Consider the following 13,081-nt stretch of genomic DNA (forward strand, 5'->3'; position numbering starts at 1 on the left):
TTAAAAAAATATAAATTTTATTGTAATTTTTTCCTTAGTTTCCTTAGTTCCAATTATACAAAGTCTTTGCATACTGGTTACATCCTGTCTCTCTTTTTCCCCCTTCCATCATGTTATACATCTTAATTAAGTCTATCATACAACATATATAACCCAAAGGTCCTTCTTTTCAAGAGGCAACTGGACTTTCTTGGTTTTTCTTTGAAGACCCTGAAGAAGCTTCTTGGATGAGAAGCAAAACGTCTTCAAAGAAAAACCGGAAAATCCGGTTGCCTCTTGAAAAAAAGCACTTTGGGGCCATAAGTCATTTTTTTTCAGTGCCAGTTGTAACTTTGAACAGTCACTAAACGAAGTAAATCGAGGATTCCTGTTACTTGGCAACTTTCTAGCTAGAAAGCAAAGCTCGGAGGGGCGGGGCCAAAGCGGCCCATCCCGCCAATAGCTATCGCTCCTCCCTCCCTCCCCCGCCCGCTTCCCGCCCTTCACTTGCCCGCCACCCAATCGCCTTCCGCCGGCCGAACGCGCCAACGAGGCCGAAGCCCACCCTGACGCTCCCACCAATCAGAGCCTTCCCTCCGCCCCAGCCCGGCGTCGGGCCTCGCGCGCTTATGCTCGCCGACCCGCCCTCGAGCCTTCCCAGCCAACGGGGCAGCAAGGCTTGCTCATCGAGCGGCCAATCGGCATCGGAGGCTACGGCCTCTCCTCCTTCCACCTCGCATCAGCCGGGGCCAATCGGAAGGCAGCGCGCGCCGCTCGGAGCGCCCGGGGAGCGGCTTTTGACAAGGCGAGAAAGCCTCGGGCCGAGAAGCGAAGCGGACGAGGAGGATTCCAGAAGAGGGGAATTCGAGGCGTCGCCAAGGAGACGGCTTCCCTCCCCCCCAAGATCGCTCGTTGCTAGGGCGACGCCCGGGTTCTAGAACCGAACCGCGTTGCCGGGCAGAGCGGGGCGTGGATGTTCCAGAACGCTTGCAAAGGAAGGGCGCTCGACTTCGCGGCCGGGCAAACCGGAGTGCCCGACGACCACAAGACATCTGCAATTCATTCCAGGATCCTCAGCCTGCTGAGAAAGCCGAGAGCCGGTTTCGAGCCGGTCCACCGAGAGATCTGCGTCTTCCGAATTTCCCGAGGATGCTCGAAGAAGCCCGGCGGGGCTGATTTCCACGACCTCGGGACCTGCGGGCGTGGTTTTTAAGGATCGCGGATGATTTATTGTCCTGGCAGTGGAAACCTGGAACCTTCCTGCAGAAGGCGTGGGGGGGGGGGGAGACTTCCCCGCAAGGATTCCCATGGCGAGTTGCAGACACGGGTGTTGTTGGCACCCGCAATGCGGGGTCAGGAGCCAGTTTGCCTCGAAATTGCTCTTGAGGGAAATAATTGTCCTTTAAAAAAAAACGTCTGAAGCCGTCTTGAAACGCGTGTCGGGATGAGATGGAACGGGTTGCAGGACTGGAAAAAAACTTGGTTTTTTTTTTTTTTGGCAGTTAAATCAATGGGGTTTAAATCAAGGAAGCTGTGCTGAGGGAACAATCCACCCTGACTTCCCCCTCCTCTTTCAGGTAGAGATGAACCTGTCATGACACAACAGCCTGGGATTCGGGACATTTTGTAGCCATCCCAGTTTGCAATTGACCTTAATCTCTTACATCCAGTGCTGCTGCTCCTTCTGCTTTTCCCTTAAAAAAACAACAACAAAAAGTTTTCACAGCTGAAAGTCAACTTGCCGGCTTGCAGGTAGAAGTGACTGAACCCCTGGCCAGATCCAGCCATGCTTTCTGAAGCTCTGCCCTGCTTCCAGTTACTCCGGATGGGCCCGGCCTCTTCGGGGGATTTGCCAAACCGGGATCTCTACACTTTCCGACCTGCCACGCCCAGCTGCGTTTATCGTCTGGGTCGCCGAGCTGAAGTGTGTGACATCATTCTGGTGTCCGAGCAGAACCCGGCCTTGATCTCCCGGGTCCATGCAGAGATACACGCAGAACGGGATGCTGGCAGCATGGCGGGGGAGTGGCGAGTGGGCCTGGTGGACTGCAGCAGTTATGGTGAGTTCTTGTGAACGCAAAAGTAGACCTTGACTGACAACAATTCAATTTAGTGGAGTGCTCAAAGCTCACTAAATGGACTGTTTAGTGTTCAAAGTTACAGCAGCCCTGGAAAAAGTGACTGATGACCATTTTTTACACTTCACGACCGTTGCAGCGTCCTGGTGACCAATATTCAGATAGATGCCTGTGCGACTGACTCATACTTATGACGATTGCGGTGTCTCGCGGTCATGTGATCACTTTTTGCGGCCTTCTGACAAGCAAAGTCAGTGGGGAGGCCAGATTCTCTCTTAATGATTGTGTTTGGTTAATTTGACAACTGCAGTGATTTACTTAACGTGGCAGGAAAGGTCATAAAATGGGGCTAAGTTTACTTAACAAATGTCTTGCTTAGCAACATAAATTTTGGCCTCAATTGTGGTTGTAAGTAGCGGATTACCTGTATTGTGCTGCTAAATCCTGGCCTCGTTTGTTTACCCCACCTTTATTGTATAAATAGCTCAAGATGGCCAACACACATAATACTTTTTCAGCCTCCTTATTTTCCCACAACAACAACCCTGTGAGGTGGGTTGGGCTGAGAGAGTGATTGGTCCAACTCAGGCTTTCTTGGTTTCAAGCCTTAACCACAACACCAAAGAGTTCAGACACTTCTTCCTAAATGTGTTGAATTTGAGCGTGGCTGGATATTTTGAGGGTTAAGAATTGCTTTTATTTATTCATTTATTTCGAGGACTTCAAAACAAAACCCACAACTCAGAAGTTGAATAACTGCCTAGACCAGTACAGTTAATATTTATATAAGGGGAGTCAACTTTATACTTTAAAAGTCAAGTTCATTTCTGAAGGAGAAACACACATTCCAAAAGGCCTGAAACAAAATACAATACAGGTGGTTCTCAACTTACAACCATAACTGAGCCCAAAATTTCTACTGCTATGTGAGACAGTTGTTAAGCGAGTTGTCCCATTTTATGACTTTTATTGCCACAGTTGTTAAATGAATCACTGCAGTTGTTAAGTTATTAACATGGTTAAGTTGAGTCTGGCTTCTCCATAGACTTACCCATAGATCAGAAGTTTGCAAAATGGGTTTGTGTGGCCCTGGGATACTGCAACTGTCATAAGTGTGAGTCAGTTCCAAGCGTCCGAATGTAAATCGTGACAATGGGGATGTTGCAACGGTCATAAGTGTGAAACATCATAAATCACTTTTTCAACGCTGCTGTAACTTTAGACGATCACTAAGTGAACTCTTGTAAGTCGAAGACTACCTGTACAGATATTCCTTGACTTAACAATCATAATTGAACTCAAAATTGTGGTTGTAAGTCTTACCTGTCCTTAAGCAGGTCATCACAGGCTTGGCCTAATTTTACAACTTTTTTTTTTTCGCAACAATTTTTAAGTGAATGCTGAACCCATTGTCTGCACCCATTGCCAGAAACTGGAAATCAATGCTAATTTCTCACAGAAAACCATCAGGTCATGTGAGAGTGGGATAGCATTTATTATTGTTGTTATTATTAATTGCACCGTCAGCCAGATGTTCAGACTGGGTTTGGCATTTTTGTCTACCTATTGAGTCCTTCCCAAGGACCTGGGATAGGCAAATCTGGATGTTTGATGGGGTTACCGATATCGCCACAGGACGGAAGCTGTTCCAAGTAAAGCTGCCTTCTGCAATTGACTGATGGCAAATTTGTCAATGCCTATGGTGTTCAAATGGTGCTCCAGTTGTTTTGGGACTGCACCCAAGGTGCCTATTACTATTGGTACTACCCTTGCTTGCCTTTGCCATAGTCGTATTCTATTTCTATTTGTAGGTTTTTGTATTTTTGTTATCTTTTCCAGTTCTTTCTCTTCTATTCTGCTGTCTTCAGGCACTGCCACATCCACTATCCAGACTTTTTTGTCTTTCTTATCGACAAAATAATTATTATTTAATCTTTATTGAGATTCACAGCCTTTGGGGCTGGTTATTATTATTTTTAGTTAATCTTTATTGAGATTCACAGCCTTTGGGGCTGGTTATTATTATTTTTAGTTAATCTTTATTGAGTTGGGGCTGGTCATTATTATTATTATTATTATTATTATTATTATTATTATTATTATTATTATTATTATTATTATTATTTTTAGTTAATCTTTATTGAGATTCACAGCCTGATTGGCAGGGCTGGTTGATAGTTCAACAGCTTAAGTGCTAACCAAGAACCTAGGAGCTGTTAAAGTAGTGTCGGACGATATAAGCTGTTTCAAGTAGGGTAGTTTTTTGTAGAATCAGGTTATTCAAGTCTGATAAATTCAGAATTTCTAAATAGTGAGGTAGCTCTTGAGGTATTGCTCCAAGGGCCCCAATTACAATTGGGATAACACATTATTGTTGTTATTATTATTATTATTATTATTATTATTATTATTATTATTATTATTATTATTATTATTATTATTATATTATCATCATCATTTTTGTGTTTGTTGTGTTTATTATGTTTATTACATAAACCATAACCACTCTGGTCATAGACCAGAGAAAATAAAAACACTCAGTAAATATACAATTTTTAGTATGATAGCTAAAATCTATGAGAAAATCCAGCCTGTCAAATTACACATGGTCTAACTATACTAAAATTAGAATTCATAAACTGTGTCGCCCATAGTAAGTTTAATACTAAAAGAGACAGGAATAAGCAGTGCAAAGGGTTTGCCACATTTTTTGAATAAAATAGCAATGGTGGATTAGTCTTGTGTTTCCGACGAATCCCCCAATACTACTGCGCCGAATCTAACCACCTGCGCTGTAGTTATGGACACAATTGCTTAACAGCCGGTCATACGTTGAGGACTAGACTACACATAACATTTTTCCTCCCTGTGTAATTATCTTTTCAGGTACATACATCAATGCTCTCCGCATGTCCCACGGCCAGCGGGTAGATCTGAACGATGGAGACCTTCTGACTTTCGGCCATCCTAGCCCGGTGCCTGAGGGTTGCGTGTTGCCACCGCCCCACGGCAACTCTGAGTTTTATTTCCTCTTCCAGAAAGTCCGTGTTCGGCCGCAAGACTTTGCAGCTATCACCGAACCCAAAGCCCCGTGGGCTTCTTCCTCTGGTTTCCGGCCAGTGTTGCCTTCCGACAACCATCGCATCCGTCCCCTGTCCCGTCATTCGCCCACCTCCCTCTCGTGCCGCCCCAAAGCCACCCTCATCCTCAGCTCCATCGGCAGCCTTAGCAAGCTGAAGCCCCAGCCCTTCACTTTCTCTCTGAGCCGGAGCCAACGCACAGATCCTCCCGCCCAGCCAAAACCATCCCGCAATCGCCGTAAGTCGGTTCATACGGTCCTTCCTGAACTGGAGGATGAAATTGCCCGTCTGGAAGAGGAACAGCCACCCCCAGATAAAGAGCAGCGCTTGGGGACTTATCGGTGTTGCCAGAGTAGCAGTTTGAGGCTCCAGCGAAGAGTGCAGGAAGGGAGCAAAAACACCCCGGAAGATGTAGAACCAAAGCTTCATATCACACCGAGCGGGTGAGTCCCTTTAAGTTCTATCAGGGGTGGGATTCTACCTGGTCGGACCGGTTCTATAGAACTGGTTGTTATGATTCTGCCCAGTTTGGAGAACCGGTATATTGCGCCAACTGGCTGCCCCTGCCTCTTCCCTCCCTGCCTACTCACTCCTTACCTGGCATGCGCGCCATCAAACTCACCTGCTAAGTTGCTATTTTTCCTCTATTTTTCCCCCGACCATCAGCTGTTCTGCTGTGCCGGGAGATTTAGATTAGCTAGAAAGCAGGAAATCATTGGATTTCTTGCTTTTTAGCTAATCTAAAAGCAGAGCTGAATCTTCCTTAGGACCGAAGCTTCTATTTTTCAGTGCAGATTCTGGTAGCAGATTGCAGAAAGATAGATCTCTAAGTGAATCTGTGATTCTGTGAGCAACTCAATCTGCCTGCCTGCTTTGCCTGATTTTGGGTAAAAGTTGCTCTTTTTTTAATAAAAAAAATAAAAACCAATATTTACATACATGGTGTGTTGTGAGTTAATTTTGTGAGTTTGCTTGTAGCAAATTTTATGAGTTTATTTGCAAGCAAATTTTATGTGACAGACTCAGGTAGCAGATTGCAGAAAGATTGATCTCTAAGTGAATCTGTGATTCTATGAGCAACTCAAACTGCCTGCCTGCTTTGCCTGATTTTGGATAAAAGTTGCTCTTTTTTAAATAAATTAAATATTTACATAAATATTTACAATATTTACAATATTTACAAGCCATGCCCAGTCAGCAAGCCATGCCCAAGTCACACCCACAAATTAGGCCACGCCCACAGAACCGGTTGTTAAGAAATTTGAATCCCACCCCTGAGTTCCATGTTATATGCAACATTACTTTTCTTAAAGGAGCATCGTTAAAGATGCTGAGCGTGTCAGCTGGAAAACTGACAGACTGGGCTCGAGTCCTTGCTCCTGCAAGGAGTGAGCTTCCGTTCCTTACTCCAGCTCCTGCCAACCTAACAGTTCGAAAGCATGCAAATGCAAGTAGATAAAACAGGTACCACTTCGGTGGGAAGGTAACAGTGTTCTGTGTGCCTTTGGTGTATAGCCATGCTAGTCAGATGACCAAAGAAAATGTCTTCGGGCAATGCTGGCTCCCTCGGCCAAGAAACAGAGATGAACACCGTGCCCTGGAGTCGGACACGACTAGACAGGGAAACCCTTACCGTTTTTTATTTCTCTGAACAAAATACTTCTGTCTGAGAGGCACCAGGCTAGAAACCCGGAAACTGAATTTTAGTCCAATCTTGGGCAAGAAAGCTAGCTGGGTGACTTTGGGTTTAATCACCAGAAGGCTGTGAGTTCTACTCCTGTGCTAGGGATGAAAGCTGGCTGGGTGACCTTGGGCCAGTCACTCTTTCTCTCAGCCCAATGCACCACCAAGGATGCCTGGCCTGGGAATGGAATGTGAAACTACTTTAAGAAGTGCCCAGCTTCAAAGCGTTTCCCAAAACACCAAGTAGTGATGCTATTGGACACTGTTGATCTGGTCCAGGGAGAGGGGCCAAGGAAAAGGGCAATACTTTTGCATGGCAATATTCAGATCTAGCCTTACTTTTGATGCAACTACTTGCCTTGGAACCTATCTCTTCAACCACATGGGAGTCGAGGGTCTTTCTTTCCTAAGGATCTAAGTTGGGGCAAGTCTGACACCATCTCGGGAATGCGCTTGGGTTCTCATGATGTGTTACAAATATGTCATCTCTGTTTTTTGGTTCTTTCCAGGAAGCGTCGTGGCCGGCCTCGGAAGAATCCTCTGGGGAGCGCTGCCCAGGTTTTCTCCCAGACTCTGTCTTCTCTGGAGCCATGTGCGGCTCCCCGGTGCCGCCTTCCCCAGGATGAGATAGTGGAGTGGGTTCAGTGCGATGGCTGTGACGCCTGGTACCACGTAGCCTGTGTGGGCTGCAGTTACAGTGTGATGAAAGAGGCAGATTTCCGGTGTGTTGCCTGCCGTTCATAAGGCCAGATAATCCTCCTCAGGATCCCATCAGTGACCGGAAAGAATTCTTTTAAAAATAAGATCCCTGATGGCGACGCATGTGGACTACTGAAAATTTGCACAGGGTAAGCTTTCCTTGGGAAGCAGGTATTGAATAGGGTGAACTGTGAGTACGTGCAAAGGAAACCCCGTAGATGGAATTGGGGTGAGCAACCTTTTACACGTAGTTATCCGTCCTGTTTCTTTGGAAATCATCGCCTTGCTGAGAAACACGCCAAGCAAGCATTTGTGGGAATGTATCATGCTGTCAATTGCTACCCGATAACCACCTGGAGAAAGTCAGTAAGAGCCTGAAGATCAATGAAATGGACCCATTTAGTGCAGAGTCCTCTCCTTGAGGCTCTCGTTTTTCAAGCCCTGCAGAAGATGCGCAGGGAAGAGTAATCCAGATTATCCGTTGACTTGGACAAACAAATTCATAAAACAGCCGAATATTCATTCCCAAGGTCAGACTGGCACCAGTTTTCTGATCGCACCAAATGGATCTGTGCCTTACTTGCAACGGGGGAAAAAGGCGTTTGTGGAAACCACCAGCTGCTTCCTGGAGGGTCAACCCTGTTGGCCCAAACACAGAAGAAGCAAACTTGGGAAGGCAGCACCTAGAATTGTTTCTCCGGATTTGAGATTTGGGGCTTTTCAAATCTTCACTAAGTTCACGTATGGGACGATTTTCCAAGAACAGGGTATATGCTTTGAAAGAGGGACACCTTCTGCTGTCTTCCTTAAGCCTTTGGGCTTGGTGCGATGGCAGATAAGGAAGCAAGCATGGAGTTAAAAAGACGAAGAAGTAAATGAAAAAAGACCCCCACGAGTTCTAAATCCCAGAGAGATGAATGGGTTTACATTCGAATTGATGAGGCTGAGGCTGGTACCATTCACCATCTGCTTTGTCCGTATTTAAAGCGCCTGCGTTTGCTTGAATGTTACACCAAAAGCAACCAGGAAGGAAAGATTTTTTCTTTCCTCTTCCCTTTGCACCCTCTGTTCTTGCCTCCCGACACTGGGCTGAGTCTAGTGGGGAATAGAAGCGGAGGATTATTACTCTTAGCAATCGCTTTTTGGCTTTTAAAAAAAAGCTTCTTGCACTTTATAACGCAAATAAGGAAGAGACACACAATGGAGCGCTCCTTCTAATTTAACGTAGCTCCTCTTTAAAAGAAGCAGGCTGGCCCAGTATTTCTCAACCTTGGCTGCTTTTTTAAGATGTGCAAGCTTCCATTCCCAGAATTCATGGCTGGCTGGGGAATTCTCGGAATGGAAGTCGGCACATCTTAAAGCGGCCAAGGTTAAGAAATACTAGTCTTGTGGCACCTTGGGAAGGCAAGTGTCCTGCTTTGTTGGTCTCAGAAGGTTCCTACAGCATTATCCTCAGGGTACATTGTGTATATTTGCAGGCGGAGAGTGAAGCTACTCTTAAGAAAATGAGAGGCAAGCAGCGAGCCTGGCGGTTTTCAAGGGAGACCAAATCCACAGGCCCTCCCGGATCAAACGATATCACAGGCCCCTCTTCTAGTCAAGATGGCAAACTGCCAAAGTTTAGACTCTCAAAAGTTTGTTGACCAGTGTTTTATTTGTCTAAGGGTTCTTTGCACCTGATAAAGGGGTGAAGTGGGGGGTCAGTTGCTGTTTTTTTTTTTTTTAAAAAAATATATCTTTCTTGAAGAATGCTCAGTAGCCTTGATTTCTAGCATGGAAACGGAAACCCATTTTTTAAAAATCCGCCCGTAAGCCTGTAAAGCAACGTGGCAGGTTTTCCTAAGAAACAGACAGATGTGTGCAGATGTGTATGCCCAAGGCCTCCCAGGTAGATGAGGCACTTCACTGAACAGAAAGCTGGGAGGGGTACCATTTCCCCTTGGGGGAGAAATTCTACTAGGTCCGTGATGGTGAACCTATGGGACGTGTGCCAGGGATGGCAGTGGGTATGTGCATCATCCCCAGATGCTCTTCTGGTTTCTGGTGTGCACATGTGCGTCGGCCAGCTGGTCTTCGTGGGCGCCGGAGCACTGGAAAACGACATGAAAATCGACCAAAAAACAGGCCGTTTTCCACGCCTTTTTCAGGCCACTTTCAGGCTGGGTTTTTTGAGCCAAAATGGCCAGAAAACGGCCCCCAAAACAGCTGGAAAACAGCCTGAAAAATGGCCAAAACCAGGCCATTTTGGTCTGAAAATGGCCTAGAAAAAGGCCCCCCAAATGGCCCAAAAACAGGCATTCGCACATCAGCCAGCTGGTCTTGTGTTTTCCAGCGCTCTGACACGCACACACGCACACAAATGCACACACATTCCGGTTTGGCTCGGTGCAGAAAAGGTTCGCCATCACTGTACTACGTAGTTAGATCAGTGCCAGGGAATCTGTTGGACAGCAGGTCCCAACCTCCCTCAGCGATAACATCTGGGGGCTACACAACTTGGAACGAAGCGAACCGAATCTTCCAGCTTAGGAGTCAAGCCACAGAATGAGGAATCTTCAACCTGGGGAAATGCCAGAAGCAGGCGCCATTTTTGGGGGAATCTGTTCAAATGCCAAATACAAGCCTTCTAGCAAAAGAAATAACAAGATTTAAAAAATGGAACCCGTCTCGAAAAAGGATGTTTGCCATAAACCAGAGTTTCTGCCTTGTTTTCTGAAAATGTCTCAACTTAAAGCACTTTGCAGTTAAAAAAAGGCAGGCGATTCTTAAGCTTCCGTCCTGTTTCCATTCACTATCCGGCTTCACTATCCGGCTTAGCAGCAGCACGTATGCTAGCATTTGCTGCCTCTACCAGCTCTGGGGGTGGGGTGAAAATCTGCTTTTTAATATGCCAAAATGAAAAATAAGCTACTCCTGTTAGGTTCACAGGGAAATTGCTGCCACAGAAGCCAACAAGAAAATCAACCAAAGACTTCTGTAGGTTTAGGAAAGGGGCATTCATTTTTATTATTATTATTATTACTATTCTTGTGCACTTGGCAAGGTTGTTTTTGTCTTTTTAGGGGGAAGGAAGGAAGGATATCCTTTTCCTATTAAAAAAAATGTTTCTCATCTTGCAACAGGCTTGATCTTAGCATTGAAATAAACCTAAATTGCAAACTTAATGGCTGCGTAAATGTCATAAGGCTGATGTGTTCAAACTAAATTCTCTTTCCTTTCCTTGAAAAGGATTGTCAACTCATAAAACATTTTGTATACACGTTTTATAGTTGACAACAGAAAGAAGGGGGTGGGAGTTTCAAAGAGCAGACAGCAGTGTGGAATCGAAAGTACATTCCATTCATATTTTCCTCAGAGAGAGACTGATTAGAGGGCTGAAGCTTCTGCCAGGGAAAAATCTAATTGGAGAGCATAATCAATGACTCTTGGCTATGGACGTGTTTCATTGGATGATACACCCGAGGGGTGGGCTGGGGGAAGCAGGATCAAGGGTGACAGTGAATTACACATCTCAAGAGTTAGCTACACCCAGGTTAGTGCCGGATGGAGAATGGTAGCTTCCTCATTAGTTTTGGGAGTGTGGCTCGAGGCTCATGATTTAATTGGAGTAACTGCCGGAACCCTGACAATGATCTTACGGCAGTAGAATTACGGGGGTTTCACCTGTTGAAAGAACGCTCAACATTACAAAAGTTCACAATTACAGGTGGTCCTTGACTTACGACCACAATGGAGCCCAACATTTCTGCTGCTAAGTGAGACAAATTGTTAAGTGAACCTTGCCCCACTTTATGACCTTTCTTGCCCCATTTGTCGACTGAATCACTGCAGTTGTTGAGTAACATGGTTGTCAAAGGAATCTGGCTTCACCATTGACTTCGCTTGCCAGAAGGTCGCAAATAGTGATCACATGACCCCAGGACACTGCAACCGTCATAAATACGAGTCGGTTGCCTGCATCACAACCATGGGGATGCTGGAACTGTCATAAGGGTATAAAACAGTCATAAGTCACTTTTTTTCAGGGCAGTTGCAACTTCCAACAATGACTCTTGGCTATGGACGTGTTTCATTGGATGATACACCCGATGGGTGGGGTGGGGGAAGCAGCCATGTTCTAAGTCGAGGACTAACTGTATAGAAAACTAAATGTGCTGCACACTGCATTCCTCCTTCACCCCAAAATATAGGCGTCTGGATTCAGACAGGTGTGGATAAACAATGTGGAAGGACAATCATGTTAATCTACAGAGCGGTATTGTAAGCCATAAAATCTATGGCCACAAGGTTTAGCCTAAGGTTGGAGTAACCACTGATGCCTTGATTTGCAACAGTGATCCCATAACCAGCGCTGGTGTTGCATACAAACTAGGCCAGGGGTTATCAAAACTCAAGGTCCGTGGGCTGGATCCATCCCCTTAGATCTGGCCCATGGGGCCCGCCTTGGAAACAGTGAAGGACCGGCACATGGTGCATCTGCCAGAGAAAACAGCTTGGGAGGGGCGCATGCTTGTGTTTTCGGCTGCGATGACCTCCTGCAACCCTCTGCCAGTTAAAATCAGAGTTTTGGGAGGCCGCACACAGGCCGCCCAGTTTAGATTTTAGATATTTTTAGATACTAGATATTTAGATTTTAGCACAGCATTCGACAAAGTAGACCACAACCTACTTCTTTGTAAGTTGGAAAAAAGTGGAATGGATAGCACCACCACTATGGACTCGCAACTGGGTGGCAAATCGTACTCAACGAGTAGTCCTTAATGGGTCTAAGGTCTACATGGAGGGAAGTAAGCAGTGGGGTGCCACAAGGTTCCGTCTTAGGCCCAGTACTCTCCAATATCTTCAACGACTTAGATGAGGGAATAGAAAGGGAACTTACCAAATTTGCAGATGTTACTAAGCTGGCAGGAATAGCTAACACCCAAGAAGATAGGCTCAAGATCCAGATGGATCTTGACAGACTAGAACACTGGGCCATATCTAATAAAATGAAATTCAATATAGAGAAAAGTAAAGTCCTACACTTAGGCCTTAAGAAAAACCAAAAGTACACATATAGACTGGGTGAAACCAGGCTCAATAGCAGTAACTGTGAGAGGGGTCTTAGTGGACAACCAGCTAAATATGAGCCAGCCGCTGCCAAAAAATCTAATGCAATCCTAAATTGTATTAATAGAGGGATACAATCAAGATCAAGGGAGGTACTAATACCACTCTGTAAAGCCACACATAGAATATTGCATCCAGTTTTGGTCACCACGCTATAAAAAAAAATGTTGAGACTAGAAAAAGTAGTTTAAAAAGTAGTAAAATCCCACCACTGCCGGGGAGGGCTCCAGGAGGCTATTGTGGCCGAAAATGGAGCCTCAATGAGTGGCGTCGAGCTGGCCTCGCCCACTCCATTCCCCCCAGGTCCAACACAACCCTGATATGACCCTCAATGAAATCGGGTTTGACACCCCTGAACTAGGCCATTTGAAGTAGTATGATGTCCACAGGACATGAAAACCAAAAAGGGTATTTGGCTGATTTAATTGTGGCCAATGGATTATGATCAGCCAA

At 45.6% G+C, this 13,081-nt stretch overlaps 1 protein-coding gene across 1 annotated transcript; it reads left to right on the forward strand.

Moving 5' to 3' along the window:
- The first annotated feature begins 741 nt into the window (after positions 1-741).
- Positions 742-10,378, forward strand: TCF19 (transcription factor 19). Its single transcript, XM_026685445.2, has 3 exons — positions 742-2,039; positions 4,944-5,580; positions 7,330-10,378. The coding sequence occupies exons 1-3, from the start codon at positions 1,766-1,768 to the stop codon at positions 7,562-7,564; spliced, it is 1,146 nt and encodes a 381-aa protein (XP_026541230.1). The 5' UTR covers positions 742-1,765; the 3' UTR covers positions 7,565-10,378.
- Positions 10,379-13,081: the final 2,703 nt, after the last annotated feature.

This window comes from Notechis scutatus, chromosome 2 (genome assembly GCF_049901735.1).
Source record: "Notechis scutatus isolate UNSWTSFEM ecotype Mainland chromosome 2, rNotScu1.2, whole genome shotgun sequence".
Taxonomy (NCBI): Eukaryota; Metazoa; Chordata; class Lepidosauria; order Squamata; family Elapidae; genus Notechis; species Notechis scutatus.